Source organism: Frieseomelitta varia, unplaced genomic scaffold (assembly GCF_011392965.1).
Source record: "Frieseomelitta varia isolate USP_RPSP 00005682 unplaced genomic scaffold, Fvar_1.2 scaffold_40, whole genome shotgun sequence".
Classification (NCBI taxonomy): domain Eukaryota; kingdom Metazoa; phylum Arthropoda; class Insecta; order Hymenoptera; family Apidae; genus Frieseomelitta; species Frieseomelitta varia.
The window spans coordinates 421663-443867 of NW_025110146.1; the positions used below are offsets into that span (position 1 = coordinate 421663).

A 22205-nucleotide genomic window follows, 5' to 3' on the forward strand; every position below is an offset into this window, starting at 1 on the left:
TTTTCTAACCAACAATGTTAACATCGAGCTTCTTCTTTTTCTTTCTTAAGAATAACAAATCAATATACCAGCATGTACCAGGTTTATTCTGACACGGCACAAAAGTTCCATTGACTTTCTTTAAAATTCCTTTCCTTTTAAATTTTTTATTCTTCCACTGTTTCTAAATCGAATGTACAAACATTTGTCACCAAGTTTTCTCAACTTCGTTTTTCTTTTAGAGAATTATCTCAAGATTTGCTACATTCTTCATAATTAGATGTCACACTTTTTATTTACATTATTATTCATATCTCGCAAATACTTTGGTCAGAACGATTGCTCACGTTGGCTCTTGTGATAAAATGCTTCTTGCAAGAATAATTTATTTTTACACACATGTTGCTACACTTCTTATCTTTAATTTCATAAATATTATTCCTCGACACATAACTATCTCTTCGATTTCCCAAGAAAATATATTCATTTCTTTTCTTTCGTTTACCATTAAGGAAAAACTAATTTCTCGATCGTTCATCGCATTTTCGAAATTCTTCCATTGTCACTTAAAACAATTGTTGTATCCGTTTTTCTTTAATTAATAAAACTACTTATCAAATATATAAGATATAAATAATAGAATTACTTATTAATAATGCAGTATTTATTAATTTGCTCATTTAATTTAATACAATTAGTTTCATTTATCAATTTGCCAATTTAATTTAATTTAATTTAATCCTGGCAAGTTTCCATTTGTGCTCACCCGTTTTCCCAATTTGTAATTGTTCCAGTAATCGAACGTAACGTGGAACGTATCCTGCAGTCTATTTTTCAGGCTTTTCCTACGTTCTTCAGTTCCAGAATGAAACTTGCGCAACAAATCTTTTAATTCCACATTATACGACCGATTCGCAGAAATGGTTGCTGAAAGCAACGTAAATTGCATTGATTTTCTTATCACTAGAAAAATACAAAACAATTATTTCGATTTCTCACGGTGATCGGTTACTAATTATTATTATCTGTCACTAATAAGCAACTAACTAATTTGGTAACTAGTAATTTCTCAATTTGATAATTTACTAATTATTATTATCTGTCACTAATAAGCAACTAACTAATTTGGTAGTAATTTCTCAATTTGATTTGGTAGTAGTTTCTAATTTATTTACTAGTATTATAATTATTATTATTTACCGGTTTTTTAATTTATTAATCTACTACAGTAAAAGTTCACTTGCATGAACTTGTTTATATAATTGGAATTTATATAATATCCACTAATTCTCCACTCTCACTAGTTACTTTTCTTATTATATAATGTTTGTAATAATATTTACAAAATATTTTATCACGATACTTTGCACACTGTGTTTAATTAAATTTCTGCTAGTTCGAAGCATAAGCTGAGCCATTTAATCGGTCACTGATTCAATTTTCCAACAAAGTTCAAGTAAAAATTCTATTCTAATTTCGTGATCAGCAATTGACCAATTCCAATTTAATTTGCCAATTCACCAGTATCTATATTCGCCAGAAATTTCATTTCTCGACAGATTATTATATTTTTTTTTTTTTTTCAAACGTTTCTCGCGCTCTCCCCGGCAGACCGATCGGCTCGAAACAATTAAATGCGAGACGAGTACTTTCGTTCTCCGGGGAATCGGTCCCCACTTCGTTTCCCCACCTGTTCGCGGCTGCAACATCGTCGTCGGCAACTCACAATCGTTGGTCAGTCAGTCAGTCAGTAAGTCAGTCAGTCAGGCACAATCGAACAAGTCGATGAATCGATCGATGCGCGAAACTATCGGCTATCGGTTCCTCCGAATTCTCGGTTCACGAACTTTCTCTACTGACGAGTGCGTTCACCTCGTTCGACAGCTAGCGACGTAGTGTGTAAAAGTGAGTTACAATCGATCGAGTGCCGAAACTGAGGGCAATCTGTTTTAAAAGGGGCAATTCTGTGATTTCATTGAACACTGTGGAGATTTGTGTACGAGCAGAATTTTGCAAACGAATAACAGAATGTAGAAAGTGAATTGTTATCGTTCGAGAGCGCCGAGGGAGAGATAGGTGAGATTTAATTTACACGGCGATTAATTGGCTGACTGCGGATGTTCATTATATTTTTATAAACGTAAATTTTATGTTCTACATCATTTTCTATATCTATGGTTTTTTACAAACATTCGTATTCGTACAATATTTTGTATTTCTATGGAATGATGAAGAATTTTAAAATTTTACTAATGGTAAAAGTTTGAGTAGTTTTCTTCTTATTTCAGAAGATTGGAATTTTATTGTTTCTTTGGTATATTGATTCCTATCTTTTCTCCTTTATATTGATTCTCTTATTACTTCAAATTATACTTTTAACGTTGCTTCAAACATCGAAGGTGCTGAAACACTGTCAGATAAATAATTTGATTATACAGTGTTCGAATTTCATTTAATATACTGTCGTTTGAAACGTTGTAATGAAATAAGATATTAAAATATTAATAAAAGAAGACGCAATCTCTCTTCGAGAAAATACTACGTATTTTCATATATGTTCATTCAAAGATCGAAGTATTACAAACTGTTTTCAAGTATCGTGATCAAAAATGAAGTCTATAAACAGATAGAAAAAAATAAAATTATTATTTATTATTATTATTATCATCATTGGAGAAAAATTGCTAGAAAAATAATATCTATGCGTTATCTCCGCGACTAGACAACATATTGGATCGATCTTTGCCACTGAATATCCTTAATTGCAATCGTGTAAAATGAGTCAGTGATAAACAGCTTACTCTTCGTTTGCATTTGCAAATGTCGACTTGACGAACATCGAAGAGTCTTTCACACGTAATTTATATGCAATATGCATGATTTTGATGACTCACGCGAAATCGACGGCTAAATAAGAAAGAATAACTTCACGGACAGTAATAAAATTTTGTTCGTCGATTGATGAAATGTAACGAGTGCATTGAAACACGACGAAATTAAAGAACGCCTCAAGTTTAAATAAAATATGAAGCTCTCATTGGCGTGATCACGTCAAACATCTTCTAAAAATATCCTTTTCGTCTGCCGAACTGTACGCAAGGTGGAAAATCCTTTACAAAGGAAAATCCTTTACTTAAAAGATTATTTTTAAAAAGGCAATTTCTTTAGAACTAGAACTAGAATTTAAAATTACACGCACGATCTACGAATGATAATGGTAAAACTTTCATACGTTGAAATATCATAGATATAATTGTGTGATGTAATATAAATTAAATTATAAATAATATGCTGTAACATAAATTACATAATTGTATATATTTATATTATACACACGTAATAGGTAAAATCGTACAGTTATTAATAATAGAATAGGTATAATTCAATTAACATGCTGATGGAAATGTAATGGGATGAAAATATTCGAGGAAAGGTACGAAACTAAAATACTGATTGTAGAATGACAATTGAAATTTCGGTAACGAGACGGAATCACGCTAATCTATTCCCTTCTGGCCAGGGGGCATGTCCAGTAAGGAGATTGGCACTTTCCTGACAGATGAAACACGTCCATAATTGTTGTATGTATAAGTCGTCGTAACGAGAGAGTACACAACCTCGTATCGAACTGAATTCACTCGATCGATGTAGTTAAATCAAGAATTTCACTTCCCTTCTCGTTCGTTTCCGTTTGGATTTTGACATACGTTAGTTTCACTATATATTCCGAAGTAATTACATAGTTGTCGAATTGTTGAAAGAAAACGGGAAGAATTTTAATGGGTACCGAAGATAACACGTGTATACGTTGATTCAAATATAATGAGTATCATATCGTGAGAAAAGAATGGTTAAAAATAAATGAAACAAAAAACGTAAGAAATTAACAGAAGTAAAATCTAGACAGAGTTTTATTAATATTTATATAAATATAAATATAAATATATATATAAATATAAATATAAATATATATATAAATATAAATATAAATATATATATGAATATAATAAATATAAATATATATATATATAAATATAATAAATATAAATATTTTAATAGATATTATATTTTGGATATTTTATATATTTTTATATATGAAATATCGTGTATCATATATGTATTTCACGTATTTTTCTGCATCCTAATTTCCCATGAATGCACAAAAATTCGCGATGTAATTAAATAACATTAAAAAATGAAAGAAACGCTTTTATTGCATTTTTAGTTTAACACGATATTTTATAAAAATGAAATATTTTGTTCCATAAATAAAATGTATGAATTTGATATTAATGGTATTTTCATTACTATTACAGAAGATCAAAATACAATATTTTCGTTATAATATTATACTCGTAATATTTGAAGAACGAAAACAATCCCTAATTTAGATTCTATTTCTTCAATAAAGTACACGAAAATTTAATACACAAATGAAATTTACATAAATATCCGTACTCTAATTAATACTCGGACACAAATGTCGTAAAACAAAATCGTACAATAAACTTCTTTTGAAACCTCTTTATGCACTTATACAACCTACAGTTTATCTTATAAATACATATTTCATTTTATTCTATGATACTTTCCTTCTCGAAAATGCCACACGATTATCATAATACGAACGTCAAACAACAACATTTAGCTTTCAAATATTAATTTCAAGTCACAATTGTCGAATAAATTCAATTTAATCGTTCTCGCTCTCTCAGTACAAAATTGCAATTGTTCCCGCATTTTTAATAACAAAAGAATCCCAAATTGATTAACATTAATAATATTGATTTCACTAATAACTCGAAAGTAAAAAAAAAAGTAAATTAAATCAAAAAAAAAAAAAAAAAAAGACAAAGATATAAAACGATACAGGAACAAAGAAATAGTGATGAATAAAAATTAGATATGATCATACACTTACTTACGGATTAATCTTACAATTAGCTGTACATTGGTTGAACAGGTTAACGAATCGTCGAAAATCACGCAGACAAAATATTTAGCGTCCACGGTAAACACCGACTTTCCAAACTTCCTGCGCGCTCGACTTCCTGGATACTTCCGCGAGATCGTTTTACCGAGAAATCTGCCCGATGGAAATGCAAATAATACATCACACACGACGGACGAAATCGAATCCTCGGTTTGGCTCGTGGGTTCGTACGTTCGCCTCGTATCGCGAAATTAACACGTGCCGGTCTCTTTGTGGAATCCCCGCGAATGTGTTAGACACGCGTTTCCGCGAACGGAGAGCTGTTTTTAAAAGACAATGTTGTCGCGCAAACGTGATCGCTTCGTTTGCTCGAAAAAGAATCTAAATATACGTACAGTCGGCCACAGAAGTCGATGTACAGTTGCTCGTGAAAGTATTCGAACACTTGCAACTTACGACTTGTGTATGTATAATAAGTTGTTGCATCTATGTTGCACGTATCTACACGCATCTATGTTACACATAGCAGTATAGGTGTCATGTATAATAAGTATTAAGAGAGGTAATGAGCAACATGATCAATATTATATTCGATTATATTTACATTTATATTTACATTATTAAAATTTACATTATTATTATTAAGATTATATTATTTATTATTTATATTATATATTATTTATTATTACTATTTACCAATTATATTTACATTATATGTACTATAGAATCATGTATATAATATTAAATATTTATTATAAAAATATAAATATATAAATATTATACGATATTAAATATTATATTTACTTTACAATATATGTACTGTAATATGGTAATGAGTAGATACTAACAGTGAGAGAAATAATACGTGATGTAATAATAAGTACCATGATATTTATGAAGTGTATTGATACAATAATTCAATTATATTATTTGTGCAATATACATGCATATGTATATCATATGCATTATAATATAACAATACTTACTTATATTATACTGTTATATAATATTACTTATATAAAATACAATTTCATTGACACTGTAATGGAGCATTTCTATAATCACAGGTTGGTCAGGTTTATATAAAGTATATATAAAAATCGTAAGTTATTTAATACAAGACCACACGCTCGTTCACAGAAATGTACAGTCTATTTAATTTTCGAAAGAAGTAGAATTTTCGATTATGATATAAACGCTTTAAAAATGCTGAAAATGTCGAGCAACAACTTATCGTAATATTATAAACACCTCCGTTTTCTTTAAATTGTTTCTATAAATGCAAGATGTGCAACGGTGTCAAAATGTTAAGCGAATCCCTGATATTTTCTTTCCGTGATCGACAAAGATAAGACAAGATAAAACGAAATATATGTTCAAAATTGAAAAAGTAAGATAAAACAAGCAAGTTTTCTTTGTAATTGTCTCCCTGGAAATAGAAGATTCTTCACAAATTTATTCAGAAACGGAATTCACGCTTATATTGCGATTCGAGCGTCATGCGAATGCAAGTTGGACCAGCGCGATACAACCAAGCGCAGAATAACTAAAGGAAATATTCTCAGCACTGTACACACAAACACCGACGGTACAAAGAGCAACCTCCTTACGTGGATCGTTAATATAACCAGCCGCGAAAGGAGAAGAATCTTACAAACTCAGTCGGCGAATTTTCCTCTTCAATGTTCTCTCGTTCGTGGGCGGAAAATTATTTCTCCGTGGAATGTTCGTATCCGTTTCTTCTTCTTCTTCTTCTTCCTTTTTTTTTTTTTTTTTTAATTCGTAAACTATTCCGATGTACTGATAAAAAAAATTCCTCGCCATCGTGCTTGAAATGAAAATTGTTTTTCGTTGCTTGGAAACGATTAAAGAATCGTTTCAAGCATGCTGATCGCATCGATCTGTTCTTACGTAAAAAGGGGAAAAAACGTGTTATTTAGTAGACAATTGATTAGAACAGACTGCTTACATGAAATTTACGCGCACTGTCTGGCGTGAGAGGTCGTTTCAAAAGTTCCTTTTCATTCTGCACGAACGTTTGAAATTTGTGAAAATTCATTAATAAGTGATTTTAATTAATTGAACGTATCTAGAAAGATTGCTTCTGCATGTGAGGCGTGAAGGATTGTTTAGAAGATTTTAAAAAATTCTGCACGTATAGTCAATTTAGTATCTGAGTTTTAAGAAAAAGAGAAATAAAGGAGTATGTAATTTAAAGGTATTAGAAATGCAGAATGATGTGAGAAACAACAGAAAAATTATTTTTCTAATTTCTCAAAGAATGTAATAAAATTGCATATTATTTTCAATATAACAGTACAACGTCATCATCTATCATTAGTGAAAAATCTGTAGAAAATTTCAAATTATTTATATTAATATGTGATCTTAAATATTACAGAATCGACGGGATTCAAAGTGAACCAAATGGTGCCACCACGTTGTGAACGAACGATAGAAGAACATTAATTAGGTACGTTGATCAACTTTAATTGTCTAACCAAGGAAAGAATTTTCGTGGCTGAAGAAACGATTTCATAGAAGTAGAATGAGGAACAAGTGCACGTGAACAAAATCGACATGCAATATTTCGAAATGCATTCCACGTTGATATTGGCGAACGTCGCAAAAAGGTGATTGGTAACTATTGGTTGTCCCACAGAAGTAGTTGTGGGAGAAGGATCGAGAATGGTGCTGAACACGTCTTTCATGTGTGTTACGGTGAGTGACATTCATTCTTCATTACGATACTATCACATAATGAAAATATATCTAATTTAGATTGATTGTATGCCAGTTACAATATTAATATAAATATCAATTGTATGTAATAATTATTATGCAAGTGTGAAATAATATTGTGCAAGGAAAAATTAATCCATTGAAAATGATCGTAAAACGGCAATTAATTTAATACGTTCATGTTATAATCAGAATGTAATGTAATATACATCTAACTTGAACATGAGCATAAAAGAAAATTTTGCAACGACAAAGAATTAAAATGTTACTACTAGATTGTAGATATTTATGTATGCAATGTTCAAAGATGCAAAAATATGCGAAAAATACACGAAACATCCAAAGTACAATATTCATTGGGAATATTTCATGGATGAAACTCACTATTTAGAATCCATTTCTAACAATCTTATACTACAAATGTGCTCTCAGATACAATTTTTACTACGCATGTTTCAATCATCTTCCTGACTCTTAAAGTGGATTTTCAATTTTTGCCTAATAGTTGGAGTTTATATTTATATTACAATAAATTGGAATAAATAAATTTTCCTTTGCAGCACTGGAATGAGATAATAGAGGATGACATGAATTTCCAAATACTGATAAAAATTGCATGGATGATACAATTATTAATGTGATAATGTGATAATTCACTTAAGTATTAATCATTCTGAATCGTCTCTGAATCATTTTATCACAATGAAGCTTTATCCTTGTATTTCACTTTTACTTGGTCGATTTAGTTTGTTCTTGCTTGATTATACTTTCTCATATCAATTTTATACCAGGAAATTTCACTATTAAAAAGATAAACTAAAAAGTACATTATGCAATATATCACATGGTGGTGCTGTAATGGGAAAGAGAAAACTGTGAGAGAAAGTGAAAAAGGAATGAAAATGTGTCTCTTTTATTACTTGTAATGTTAACTAATAATCATATTATATTTATTATTAGTTAACATTAGACGTAAAGTTAATGGAGGTCAGGTCATAGGACGTATTTTTGCATGGTCGGGACGGTTCTAGAGGACTTTTTGAAAATTCTATGTTGGCCAGAGCAGTCTCCTGGTCTGCAGTTAAAATATTTAAGGTGGACTTCATTTATTTAAGTGATCTATAAACGAAAACCTTCGTTACCCTACAAATGTCAGAGCTTTCACGAAAGTCAGATGTCAGACGTTACATCGTATTGGAGTGCAAAAAATGTGTATAATATAAAATGCAGTAACTGATATAGACTACCAGACAAATTAATTGATTCAATAATTAGAATTGTATATTCGTGCGAAATACAATTGATTTAAAATATTAATGTAAACTGTCATTCGAAAATAATTATATAATATACTTATTTAATTCTCGTAATCATTGGATATGAAATTTAAATGATCTTTTAGTACAATAATAAATAGTAAATTTAAATAATCAGAGTATTAAGAATTAGTATTGTTTGACTGATTAAAAATTATTCAGTGCATAATCCAACAATTAATCAAGAAAGGATGTTAATTTAATATCGTTAAAAAGCATTTTTTTTTTTTTGTACTTTTTAGTTTTCTTTATAGCAAATGATAGTTTAACAAAACGAATGTTCAGTTTATTCTGATGTCATGATGTATATGTTGTATGAAACACCGATTTTATTAAAAAACGCGTGCGAAGCTTGAAAATTCAGGCAAAACTGACAGTGTAAAAATGTTCATAACTATCGATCATAACTGTTGAAACGTAACGAAAATATCAATCTCTTAATGGAATTACACTAGGTGTCCAATTATTTATGCACGGTAGTGTATGTGTAAGATACCAACGCGGGACATCGTTCTGAATACTAATTATTGTTACTCGCACGGTGCAACGCGTTCGAATCGACTCGTGTGAAATTGCATACTGAGAAATTCGATGTTCGTTTCTTCCTCGTCGAACGCGACTCGCAACTTTGACCAATTCTTCAAAGTTTATTAACTTTCAGTTTATTAACTCTGAGCTCATCTTTAAATCCTAGAATAGAGATTCCTTGAAATATGGCCGTGATTTTTATTCAGAAAAATAATTTGACGACAGGATAATAAATGTTCCATGTTGAAAAACTTGGCGTTTACTTCTTCCTCGTCTGCAACTTCGACAAACTAGTCCTGCACAGCTTTTATTTATTAACTTTTAATCCGTTTGATCGTCTTTGAAAGATCGTCTGTAAATGTTAAAATAGGATTGTCTTTAAACACCAAAATATCGAGATCCGACACTGTGATTTTTATTCTGGAAATAATTTAACTAGGATAGGATAATTGATTGCTGAGAAATTCGACGTTCCTTCCTCGCGACTCGCAACTTTGACAAACTAGTTCTGCAGAGTTTTAGTTTATTAACTTTTAATCCGCTCGACCTGAGACTAATATTCGTTCCTCAATATGTGATTTTTGTTCTGAAAATAATTTGACGGTAGGATGATAAATGGCAAACTACGTACTGATGAAAATATAATTTATTTCTCTTTTTAAACGTGACGATGTAGCGAGGCATTCTATAATGAGGTATGCTATAATGAACCGAGTTTTCTTATTCAGTTGAAACGCTTACAACGAACAAATATGATAGAACTAGGTTGCGGATTTTATGCATTTGTGCAAAATTCCTTTTAGGTTCTATTTCTTTGATGCTTCGATTTAAAATCCGCGTCCCAATGAAAAAAAAAAAGAAACACCTTGTCTTTATGATTTTTTTGCAAATTTACATGTGCATTATGTACAACGTATGAAATTTAAATATAATGAATAAAAGTTATAATATAATATATTATATTAAAACTGTAATTAATATATATTAAAATATAAAATGTATATATAACATTATAAAACAAAAATACTCAAAGTAAAATGGACAATTAATTAAACTCGTAATGATTTTTAATATCCATTTTTATATCAAATATTTTGTCTTTACATCAAATGTCTGTTGGATGTGCAATGTTTCAGTAATATATTAAAAAGAAATCGAATTTTCCTTCCATTGATTCAAACCGTAGACTTCTTTGTGTGGCCGGAAGTAGCAGTCGGGACATCGATTTCCGGTCTCCATGTCTCTTACTAGTCTCCTACATGTATTACCATCACGCAAAGTCTGCATTCTTACCGTCTGATGGGATCGACCTTCGAACGGGACTACTTTCGCGTAAACGAGACATCTGATTAAAGAAAATATCGATCGATACTAATTAATCCATTAATCTACGAAATGTTCTAATATAATTATATAATATAAAATAATAATATAAATATAATATAATATAATATAGTAATATAAATATAATATAATATAATATAATAATATAATATAATATAATAATATAAATATAATATAATACAATAATATAAATGTTATAATCTAAAAAATATTTTCAAACAAGAACAAAGTCTATTGGTGATTAATAATGATAATATAAAGAAAAATCCTGCGGTTCATTCACTTTTCCAGTATATATATATATATATATATATATATATATATATATCATAAACGCACGAATATTTATCGACGTTAATTAGACAAATGTCTCCTATAATCCCTATAGCGTAACTAATAAATTTTCTTCTGTAACTATGACCACGAAATTTTCAACGAAAAATCAAATCGAAAATTCTTCAGTTTCTCCGTCTACTGAAGTACGAAAACTCGCATGTATCGAAGAGGACGTTATGCCGCGCTCGGCACAGCGTCCCATAGTCGCAACGAAATCCCCGCAGCGTAAGATTGCAAATATGAAAAGTACTCTCGTAGCAAGGCGAGCCGCGTGTGGACAAATTTCGTCGTGTCGGCTCCGCCGTGTGTAAAAATGCGGGGACACGAGTTTACAATAAGCTTCGTGTTTGCGGAGGGTATTGGCGTTTGTCATACAGATATTACATGGTCGACGAACCTTGAGAACTTCTCAGAACGAACGTAACGCCGTAGCGCATCCGTGGCTGTACGTACGAGGAACACGTCGTAGCAACAGACACGGTTCCAAACTCATTTCACGTACAAACCGGCTGATATCGGCGATATGAACGCAGAATTTTATTCACCGACGACGTCACCGTGCGCCATTCGACGTTTTATCGATGCCGAATGACCGCGAGAACTCCCCAGTTCCTTAAACCTCTCTGACGAGTATAAAAACCGGGAAACGCCTCTCTACGTCCTTAAACGACGGTATTTAAAAGTGGATGTCTTTTTTTGTACATTTGTTGGCAAATTTAAAACTACGAAAACACACGAAAGTAACAGGAAACAGATAAAACCCAGTACGTATTGTAATATTTGATGGATAAAACAGATATCTCTGTCTAGATTCTAGGTTTTTAATTATTTTTAAAAGACACGAATTCGCATAAAGTCCGCGTCATTTAATATCTATATCATTTGTGAATCGCTGGGAAAGAACACGAGAGAATGTTTAAATGTTCTTGCATTGTGTTATTTCTCCCTTGTGTCTGTCACTTGAGCCTCCCTCGTGTGAATCTCTGTCTCTCGAATATTACGTTGTCAGTAACTAGAAGCTCGTCTGCTGATATTCTATTCCAACAACATAACGCAATTTGAATAAGATACTCGAAGAATAAATAACGTCGAAAGTTATCGAGTGATAAATTTAAATTACAAATTTGATGTCGGACACGAAGGGTTAAATTTTCTCTTGCTTGATCGATGAAATATTTCAGTGTCTTTTCTTATATCATATTGTCCTGTAATGAACATCGAGACAGGTGTAATTATATGTCTAATTTTATTTTAGCTCTCAAATAGTATCGTTGGTTATAGATAACTATTCTTTGTGATAGAGGTCAAAATTAAAATTAAATAAAATTAAAAGTTTCAGAATTAAGTAATTTCTGTTTAACCCTTAAGTGGACTTTCGATTTTCTAGTTGAATAACTGGAGTTTGTTACCAAATTGATAAATAGAAACAAAATTTCTCCTGCACAAGCAGAATTAGATAAATCTTCGAATGAGAACATCAACATAATAATGCGATTATTAATTCGTAATCCCGAGAAACTGCAACAACTCGGATGATCCACTTAAGGATTAAATTCACTTTGAACTATTTAGATGTGTCGGATGTTTAGTCCTTGACCCTCAAATAGTATCGTTGAATCATAAATGGCCATGGATGTCAATTTATAATATTAAATTACTAAAATTCAGAGTATTTTGTTTTATCTCGGCGAGATTAAGATCGAGATGAAAATTAAATACAAATGATTGAACGTCGATCGACAGTTTCAAATGTTGATCTGAATGTGATAAAACGTCGCGGTAACCTAACTCAGTGGCGATGAGCGTCTGGCGACAGCGATAAAAATCGAGCATTCTTCCGCAATAGAATCGAAAAGAGGAGTGGCTTCGCTTCCATCGACTAGCTAAGGTCATAACGAAAGTTTAGCTGTCGTTTCTTAGGTGGCCTTTACCAAAGTCCGTCACGTACAACATGTGTACGTGCCTTGCGGATTTATTGCAGTACGTACTTCGTGGTTTCGTCATAACTCTGTGTGGCGTCGGGAATATGTCACATCCGTGAAATTTGATAAAAAGGCTCTTTCTTGGAAAACTTGCATGACATCCGCAGTTGAATTTCCACGATTGTCAAAGAGCATTTTTCTGCGAAACAATTCTTATTAAATTAGCGGACTCTGTCGTCTTTTCAGGTAAAAAAAAATTACATCTGCTGTGAAGTTTAACGAGGACGATTAAATCTTTGTTTTTAAAAAATTTTCTCATCTTGTTTATTTACAATTGCATTTATAAGTGCAGATCCAATAATAAAAGAAGTCGACATTTCAGTCAAATTTTTTCAAATCAAAATAACTTTTGATTCGTTGAAAGTAAATTATATTTTAATTATAATTTTAATTTTAATTTTAATTTTAATTTTAATTGTATAATTTTAATTTTAATTTTAATTTTAATTTAATTTTAATTTTAATTAATACATTTTAATTATAATTTATATTTTTCAAGTAAATATAAATATAAAATGATACAGTAATGGTATTTTAGATGTGTGACATTGGCAGAAAGAATTAAATGAGATAAAAGAGTCTTTTCGACTGAAATAACAATTAAAATTAATGAAAAATTGAAACAAAGAGAAACTTTACCAGGATGAAATTTCATGAATAGAATTATTGATCTCCTTTAATTATGAATCTCGAGAATTAAATATTTATAGAACTGAGTGCGAAACCCGTCCAATAACTAAATAACATCAATGCACTAAAACATAATGCATCTTGTTAAATTAAAATGATTGCCTACATGCGGATATAAATAATATAAAAACAATAGTACTTCAAAAATTCAGACGCCACGTTGATCAACTCCACATTATACTATAATCAATTCAAATTTACCGTAGAACTTGTTAATAATTTCTGCCATTTTGAGACAGTAAATAAAAGTAAATGATTCGTTTCTTAAGAATATTGAATATTAATCAAGCGCTTGCATGAGAGAATTAACGTAACAAATGAAAACGTCGTGAGAAAAAAAGAATTATTAGAAAACGAGATGTACAATCCTGCAACGTTTTAAAAATATAATAGAAAAAAGAGAACATCCTCCATTCACTCCGACGTGAGTAGACGACGATCACGTACTTGCGTGTCGAGCTCATTTCTATAGTTAAACTCACATCTATCGTGATACGCGTAATTGAGGAATTTACTCACGTTTACAGACCCTGGCGTTAGCATCGGCAGCCTTGATCGCCACGATAAACGCGAACCCATCGTACTACGTGAAGCCCATCGAGGACGAGAACGATTACGCTCGCGTCCTGGAGCTTTCGCTTTTGTTTTACGAGGCTCAACGATCGGGAAAGCTGCCGGGGAACAATCGGATCCCATGGAGAGGTGACTCGGCGCTCGACGATCGAGGACTGAACGGGGAAGATTTGAGCGGAGGCTATTATGACGGTAGTTGAGAGCATTCTATAGTATTTATGCACGTAGTACGATATATATATATATATAGCGACGATTCGATCAACCATCCGACGATAAGATGATCAGTGGAGACGGGATGTTATGAACTTTGAAGGTGTTTGGATCGTTACGTGGGGAGATTCAGAATGAAATTTCACTTTTGAGGTGCTGTTCGATCTTCTTTTAATTTAATTTTTATTCCATTCGCGGACGTGACGCGTTAGAATTGCAACAGAGATAAAACTAAATGGAACGATAGCATACATAGATATTCAAGTGATATGTTGTATAAGAAAAGCAAGATTTAATAGTAAAAAAATTACATAATTTTCTTGTGACTAGTGTACAATGTATCGTGGAAGTGTACCATACGAGTCAGAAATGTCGAAATTTTATTTTCAGCTGGCGATTTCGTGAAATTCGGCTTTACCATGGCCTCGGCGACTACCCTTCTAGCATGGGGTGCAATCAGTTGGCCAGAAGCTTACATCGCGGCTGGCCAACTCGACGAACTTCGCAAAGCTATTAAATGGGCTACCGACTACTTCATTAAGTGCCACGTAAGCGAATATGTCTTTTACGGGCAGGTCGGCGAATTCTTCTTGGATCACACGTTCTGGGGAAGACCAGAAGAACTCAATACCACTAGACCTGCTTACAAAATTGATCCAGAGCATCCAGGTATCATATACATATTACCGTTATGATACAATTATCGCAAAAACATGTATTTCATAAAAAAACGAATAAATTAGTACACACCACTGTACTAATTTAATACATGTTAATACATGCTTAACCAGTAGTTATTCATTTTAACACACATCACCGTGTGATTAATCATTGTTCATTTCACTAGATTCGCTACATGTGCTTAACCAATGTTCGTTCATTTTATTATTAATCTGTTCGTATAAATTAGTTTAATGACACTTCATTTTATAAAATTACATCTTATATTTGCCCTTTAAATTTCCTTCCGTGGTAACTCGATAATGATCTAATTTCTGGAAGCTACGATTCAAATATCACGATCCTTTCATCGTGAACTTCTCGAGAGAAAATCTGTCGAAAATCTCTCGCACATTCCAGATATATACTACACATTATTAGCTTCAAACGAAACAGGCAACATAATGAGTGAGTTTCACGGGAGTTCACAGTTTCAAGAGAGAAACCAGTGTAACGTGAATTTGCCGAGTGTTCATAATTTCGCGTGAAACTTTCGTCAAACATGTATCACGCGAGGTGCGTTTCTCCCGTCTATTTAACTTATCTGGCAGCGAAACATCCGGAAATATTTGTTTCAACTGTGCAGCATTTATCTGCAAGATATAAAATATCGAACAAAGCAGTTGCACCGTCAGACACGAGAAATGATCGTCAAAGCGACGTACTTAATATTTCTTTTCTGTTAAGTCCTCGCGCAATAGAACTTTAGAGTCTTCCTTGATAATAATAATATTACAATGATTATTATAAGGACACCCATTCATTTAACAATATTTCTCGACAGTCAATGTGTAACATTCATTTCACTTTATATATTGTATCTGTTTCTACAAATACTTTCTGTTTCTATAAAAGATTCATTTGCTTCGGGCTCAAGATAAAGTTACTTCACCCAGTTTAAAAAGCAACAAATTAATGGAAATCTTTGCTGTTTTTTTTTTTTTTTTTTTTTTTTTTTGTCTTCATTACACATACTAGGCAACAAGTTTTCGATCAAACGCAAGCATTCGAAAGTATTTGAAAACATTGAAAACTTTTGCCCAAGGATAAAATATATCCTTGTGTCTGCTCGAAATATATATATGGGAAACTATATTTAAATACGTTCGAACGCTTGCGTTCAATCGATAAACTTTCAACTAGGGATAGTAAAATTTGCCCTGTCACTACACTGTTTATTATCATCATATTATCATCATTCTAGGATCGGACCTCGCAGGCGAAACCGCTGCTGCCCTCGCTGCAACCAGCATAGTTTTCCGCAACCACGATCCAGAATACAGCGACAAATGTTTAAAACACGCAAAGGAATTGTACAAGTTTGCCAATAGATATCGCGGCCTTTATAACGAAGCGATCCCTGGAGCAGCACTGTATTACGAAAGTACGGACTACGGCGACGAGTTGGCTTGGGCGGCGCTGTGGTTGTTCAAGGCGACGAACAACACGATGTACTTCGAGGAGGCCGAACATCATTATCAGCATTTCCATCTCAAAGAGAGGCCGAACGAATTCTTTTACAATAAGAAAGTCGCTGGCGTTCAGGTAATTTCATTTGTCTTACTGGGTAATTCGAAATGACTCGTTTTTTGTTATCTTCAATTTACCTTTCGTTCGACTTTAATTTCATTTACTTTTGTTTATAAATTAATTCACGAAAATGGACATAATAAATTCGAATAAATGTATCTCCATTAATTTTTAAACAAATATTAAGCGACTCTGTCGTAATTCATGGATTAAATGCCCTACTGACAATAAAGAAATGAATGTTTAAAATATTGTCAACGAATATATGTTACAAAAACATTGCAGTAGAAAATAATGTTATTAGTACTTGTAAAATAAATCATATAATATATTCTCTTATTATAAATATATAATATATCTATAATATTAGTACTTGTCAGTACTTGTAACTACATTATAATATTAGTACTTATTAATACTTGTAAAATAAATTATATAATATATTCTCTTATTATAAATATATAATATATCTATAATATATCTATAATACATTATATTATAAATATATAATATATCTACAATATTATATCTATTATAAATTATATAATATATTCTCTCTAAAATATATTCTCCTACATTTAAAATATAAGATATTCTCTTACTATAAAAAAAAAAGATTATTGTCTTATTTATAAAATTTATCTCATCATGTTCGATACAGTCATCATATCGTAACAATATCGTCAATATAATGTTGTTCAAATAAAAATAGAAGACGTTGGAAAAAGTTAATAATATCATCCAGAAAAGTTGGCAGCGAGCCGCGATATGCATACCACAGGCATCAAGCTGAAATATTGGTTGATTTGGCAGATGCTGTTGGCCCAGATAACAGGACAATTGGAATACCAAAAGGCAGCCCGTGCTTTCTGCGATTTCTCGGTGCGCCAGCAAAAACGTACGCCGAAGGGATTGGTTTACATCGACAAATTCGGTACCCTCTGCCACGCGGCGAACGTGGCGTTCGTTTGCCTGCAGGCGGCTGATTCGCACGGTATCGGCGATCCCCAGGAATACCGTCAATTCGCCGAGCAACAAATTCACTATATGCTGGGAGGAAGCGGTAAGCTTACTACGATGCGAGATGACTCGCTTGGAAATTGTACAGGACGATTCAAAGATGCAAATCTCTCGACGAGACGAGTATAATTCATTCAACTGGGAGGAAGCTCTGTAAATTGATGCGACATCATCTCGATTGGGAGTTTTACAGATTCAAATGTACAAATTTTGAAACAGATATCAATTAATTTGGCGAAGAAGAGACTCACCTTCGCGAGTATTCGACACGAAGATCGTGATTTTGTAACAAAAAAAAAAAAAAACGGTCTGTATTGATTTCTCGAGAGAAGAGTGTCACTTTCTCAACCGTTATACAAACAGACGGACTACACGATTGTCAAAGTAGCTTTACACTTTAAAACGAGACCAAGCACATTTTTATTTGATCTCTCTTTCACGAAGTTACATTAATTTAAATGACCGACCGTTTTTAATTGTTCGCTGCAACAGTCGGATGCCAAAATGAAGGTTCGAATAAAGGCGATTCCATTTCTCGTTATATGAAATCATATCTTACACTTGAATAATGTATGTTTCTACTTGACACTGTCTTTGCATCGTGTTCTCACGTGACAGAAATATTTGAAACGATCGAATCACTTGATGATTATTATTAATCAGAATTGCTTTCATCCCGATTAGGCAGGAGTTACGTAATCGGTTGGGGCCGAAATCCTCCGAAGCAGCCTCATCACGTAGCCTCATCGTGCCCCGACAGGCCAGCCCCTTGTGGATGGTCCGAACTCGACAAGAACGCGCCGAATCCTCAAATCCTTTATGGTGCCCTGGTCTCTGGCCCCGACGAAGCGGACAAGTTCCACGATCGTCGAGAGGATTACGTGTACACGGAAGTCACTGTGGAGTACAATGGAGGATTCACGAGCGCTCTGGCCGGATTGTTACAGCTGCGAGTTAAAAGCACCACGTAACGCGCGATAACAGCCCGCCACTTTTGACCACGAGGTCGAGAAATTAATTGGACCTCTGACCTCACAATAATCATCGAACTAGACTTTTTCGTGATTGTGTCGGAGGAAATTCTGCAACTTTCCAACGAAGGATCTTTAGGACTTTTTTTTTTAGGAAGCACCGTTTCTCCAGTATTTTTTGAGACAGTGAAAAAATTAATAATTAGATTGTGAATGTTTGTACATTCTTATCTAGCAGATTGATGGAGTTCTACGTTCTTGATCATATATCTTTATTTAAGATTTCATGCGTGACGAATGGAAAATTCAAACGATTGAACGATCACATGTAATTTATTTATCGACTTAAAGGTGTATATAATATAGCAGTAAGTTTAATAGAAGAAAGTTTTCGTTTAAGAATTGAATGTAATATTCGTTTGATAGTTGGTGTAGTTAAAAATATGTTCAGTTAAAACAGTCGGGTAAAAATTAGACGTGTAATAGATATGTACATATATTCTCGTTGAAAATTCGAAAGATTAAATTAGGAAATGGGAAGCTTATTTAACGCTTTTTTATTCTTTAGAGAAGCATTTAATTATTGCAATTAATTGAGTAATTTAAATAATTTGCTAATTCACCATGTTGTACATAATATTCCTCAAAATTGGAAACTAGTTCCCTCGTTTTATTTAACGGTAATATATGTTAACTATAATAGTTATTTAATAATTTTATGAATATATGTGAACTATAATAGTTATTTAATAATTTTATAAATATAGTGTATTATAAATTACATAATGCGCGTATGAAAAGAATTTATGTATATTAAAATTTTTTCTATTTATCTTCGCGGTTAGGAAATTTATATTTCCCTATAAATATCTATTGTTTCTTTTAACTTTATAATGTAAGACGAGCTTACTACGATAATTACAAACATTCGTCCGATTAGAAAGTAACATAAAATCATTAGCTTAAAGTAATTGAAACTATGAATTCTAAGATAGCATAGATCCAGCAGTCAATTGTTTTTATTTATCCTCTTTTATTTATTATTATTATTATTATTAGTGATCTTTTTTCTAAACTTATTATTTCATTAGATTGTGGATGAAGATGAAATTCGCAATGTAAGCCTCAAGATGTGCTTCTTTAAAAATAATATCAATCAAATTTCAAAATAGATCTCTAAATTCGATACATTCTGTCCAAATAATTTTATAATTGTTACAATTAAAATCTTCAGTCGATTATCTTTGATAATTTTGGTTCATATTTATACTTTCTGATCTTCCTAATTTTTCACGCGAATGATAGATTGCCTGTTCTCCTAATGTAGCTCTTGGAATACTTATATTAGAATCTTATGTTAGAATACAGAAAGTTATCCTACCCAAAGTTAAAGTTTCAAGTTTTATGAAAATCTATTCGAATTCAATACTTTGATAAATAATCTAACTTTTCCTCATACGATATTAAAATGTTAGAATTCATGGACTTAATTCATGTATTTTAATTATTTAAATTTGTACAATTCATATGCTCCCCAATATATTCGATATGTGTAACGTTTTACCTACTGACAAGACAGTTTCTCCTACGCTGTTATAAATAAAAAGAATCGAATACTTTCCTCGTAACCTTACGGTGGTCGTAAAATTTATTCACATATAAAAATACCTTACATGAGTATCGATATTATATTATAGCGGAATAAACTCGTAAATGTAACATTGAGAAATGTAAATATTCAGTTTCAATTCGAAAGCTAGTAATTTATAATTGTTATAAATAAATTGTTTCACGATAATGTAACAATACATTATTATTGCATTCATTTGTATTAATAATGTGTCATTACACTCATCAAGTATGATAATGAGCAAATAAAATGCAGTAATAAACAGGAAACAGGAAAATTGGTTTCCTGCAATCAGAATTAACAATTGAGCACAAATTTTCAGTATTCATTACATTTCTAAAGGTAATTTTTAATTCAGAATTTCGCCGTTCAATTATTATTTCATGTGATAATGTAACAATATTATTGGACGAAAGATTTCAATGCAAATTTATATTTTATTAAAACTCGGCAGAAGATTATTCTACGTACTTTGAATATTTTACGCATTTTTTTTTCTCTTTCTCATACTATATGCACCTACTCTGTGCAACTCTGCATATTAAAATTTCCAATAAACGTATAAAGATCGATTTTGCGCTTTAAAATTTCCAACGGAATCTCCAAAACGTGTAAAATTATATTTAGAAGTTTCTCGAAAGCTTCTGAAAAATTTCTACGTTTAAAAATTTCCAAAAAAATGCGCGTACAAATTTTAATTACTGTTGAGATAATCAAGCACAGACGTTTCGGATATATTTCATAGCTAATTAAGACTTGGATCACTCGCCAGTGTATCCATGTATCGAATGAATATACTCTTGACCGATTGTTCCATATCGTCTCCAGTTACTTACATCGAAATACGATTTTTCCATACCAATTGCGTCAGCTACTTTGCTTCAGGTGCAGTCACTATCGAACAACGTTCGATATCATGTTCCTATCGTTATGGAAGTGAAATGTGTCGTATTCATGTACTTTACACTGTTTGCTCTATTGTTATTGATCGTGGAGGTTCGTCTCGGGAGTTTTAACGAAAAGGGTAGGTGTATTTATTTGGACTTGAGGAGGCAGGTGTATCTAGCTAGATTTTTTTCCACATATATTGATAATAATGATAGAGTAATAGGTGTAAAAGTAAAGATTAAAATTTATTCAATATTATACCATATTCTATTTTGATCAAGATAAATGTATTCCATTTTCTACGCTTTATGTATTTTTGTATGTTGTATTATATTCTGTACGTTTCCAACTTTAAATTTTCGATAAAAGATATAAAAATCCATGATCTAGAATAATTCTATAAATCGTATAATGTCAGAAAAGGATTTTTAGAAAATTTGGAGAAAGAGATTGAGTATAAAGTCAACGTATTAATATGACGAATAACTGATTATTATTTTATATACTTGTATTATATGTGTATCTTTCATATAATAGTTTTATTACTTGTATTACTTGTATCATACGAACCGTTTAATGCAAAAATGATGTAAGTCAAGAAAATTAATTCTTGTATAAAAATATCAAAAAATGTTGTATCCTTTTTACATGAATTATGGCAAACTTATATCTAATATTAATCTTTTGTAATGTAAATCAAATCAAATAAATAAACACTTTTGCATGAAACGATTCATATATCTTCTATATATATGCGTGTATGTATTTTTGGACTTTTCTCAAATTTCACCAATATAATCATAATAATTG

The 22205-nt window shown here is 31.7% G+C and overlaps 1 protein-coding gene and 1 long non-coding RNA gene across 4 annotated transcripts; both read left to right on the forward strand.

The window, feature by feature from the left end:
• Window positions 1-1675: 1675 nt before the first annotated feature.
• LOC122531476 (endoglucanase E-4-like) lies at window positions 1676-19624 on the forward strand. 3 transcript variants are annotated; one of them, XM_043659423.1, is made up of 8 exons: window positions 1676-2055; window positions 7314-7385; window positions 7454-7633; window positions 14378-14615; window positions 15027-15305; window positions 16561-16901; window positions 17700-17949; window positions 18591-19624. In XM_043659423.1, exons 3-8 carry the CDS (start codon window positions 7601-7603, stop codon window positions 18875-18877), a joined length of 1428 nt encoding a protein of 475 aa, XP_043515358.1. In that variant the 5' UTR covers window positions 1676-2055; window positions 7314-7385; window positions 7454-7600; the 3' UTR covers window positions 18878-19624. The 3 variants fall into 3 exon arrangements, with proteins under 3 accessions (XP_043515358.1, XP_043515356.1, XP_043515357.1); XM_043659421.1 differs by having other exon boundaries at window positions 7314-7633; XM_043659422.1 differs by lacking the exon at window positions 1676-2055 and adding an exon at window positions 2095-2119 and having other exon boundaries at window positions 7314-7633.
• A 34-nt stretch (window positions 19625-19658) lies between these two features.
• LOC122531479 lies at window positions 19659-20680 on the forward strand. The gene is made up of 2 exons (XR_006307289.1): window positions 19659-20233; window positions 20265-20680. It is a non-coding gene; the product is annotated as an uncharacterized LOC122531479 (long non-coding RNA).
• The last annotated feature ends 1525 nt before the right edge of the window (window positions 20681-22205 follow it).

Bases quoted from the DNA above. Each gene is read 5' to 3' on its own strand.
- LOC122531476 (XM_043659421.1), top strand. From the start codon at position 7,601: ATGGTGCTGAACACGTCTTTCATGTGTGTTACG. The intron at 7,634-14,377 runs GTGAGTGACATT...TCACGTTTACAG, and splicing joins CGTCTTTCATGTGTGTTACG to ACCCTGGCGTTAGCATCGGC. The intron at 14,616-15,026 runs GTAGTTGAGAGC...TTTTATTTTCAG, and splicing joins GAGCGGAGGCTATTATGACG to CTGGCGATTTCGTGAAATTC.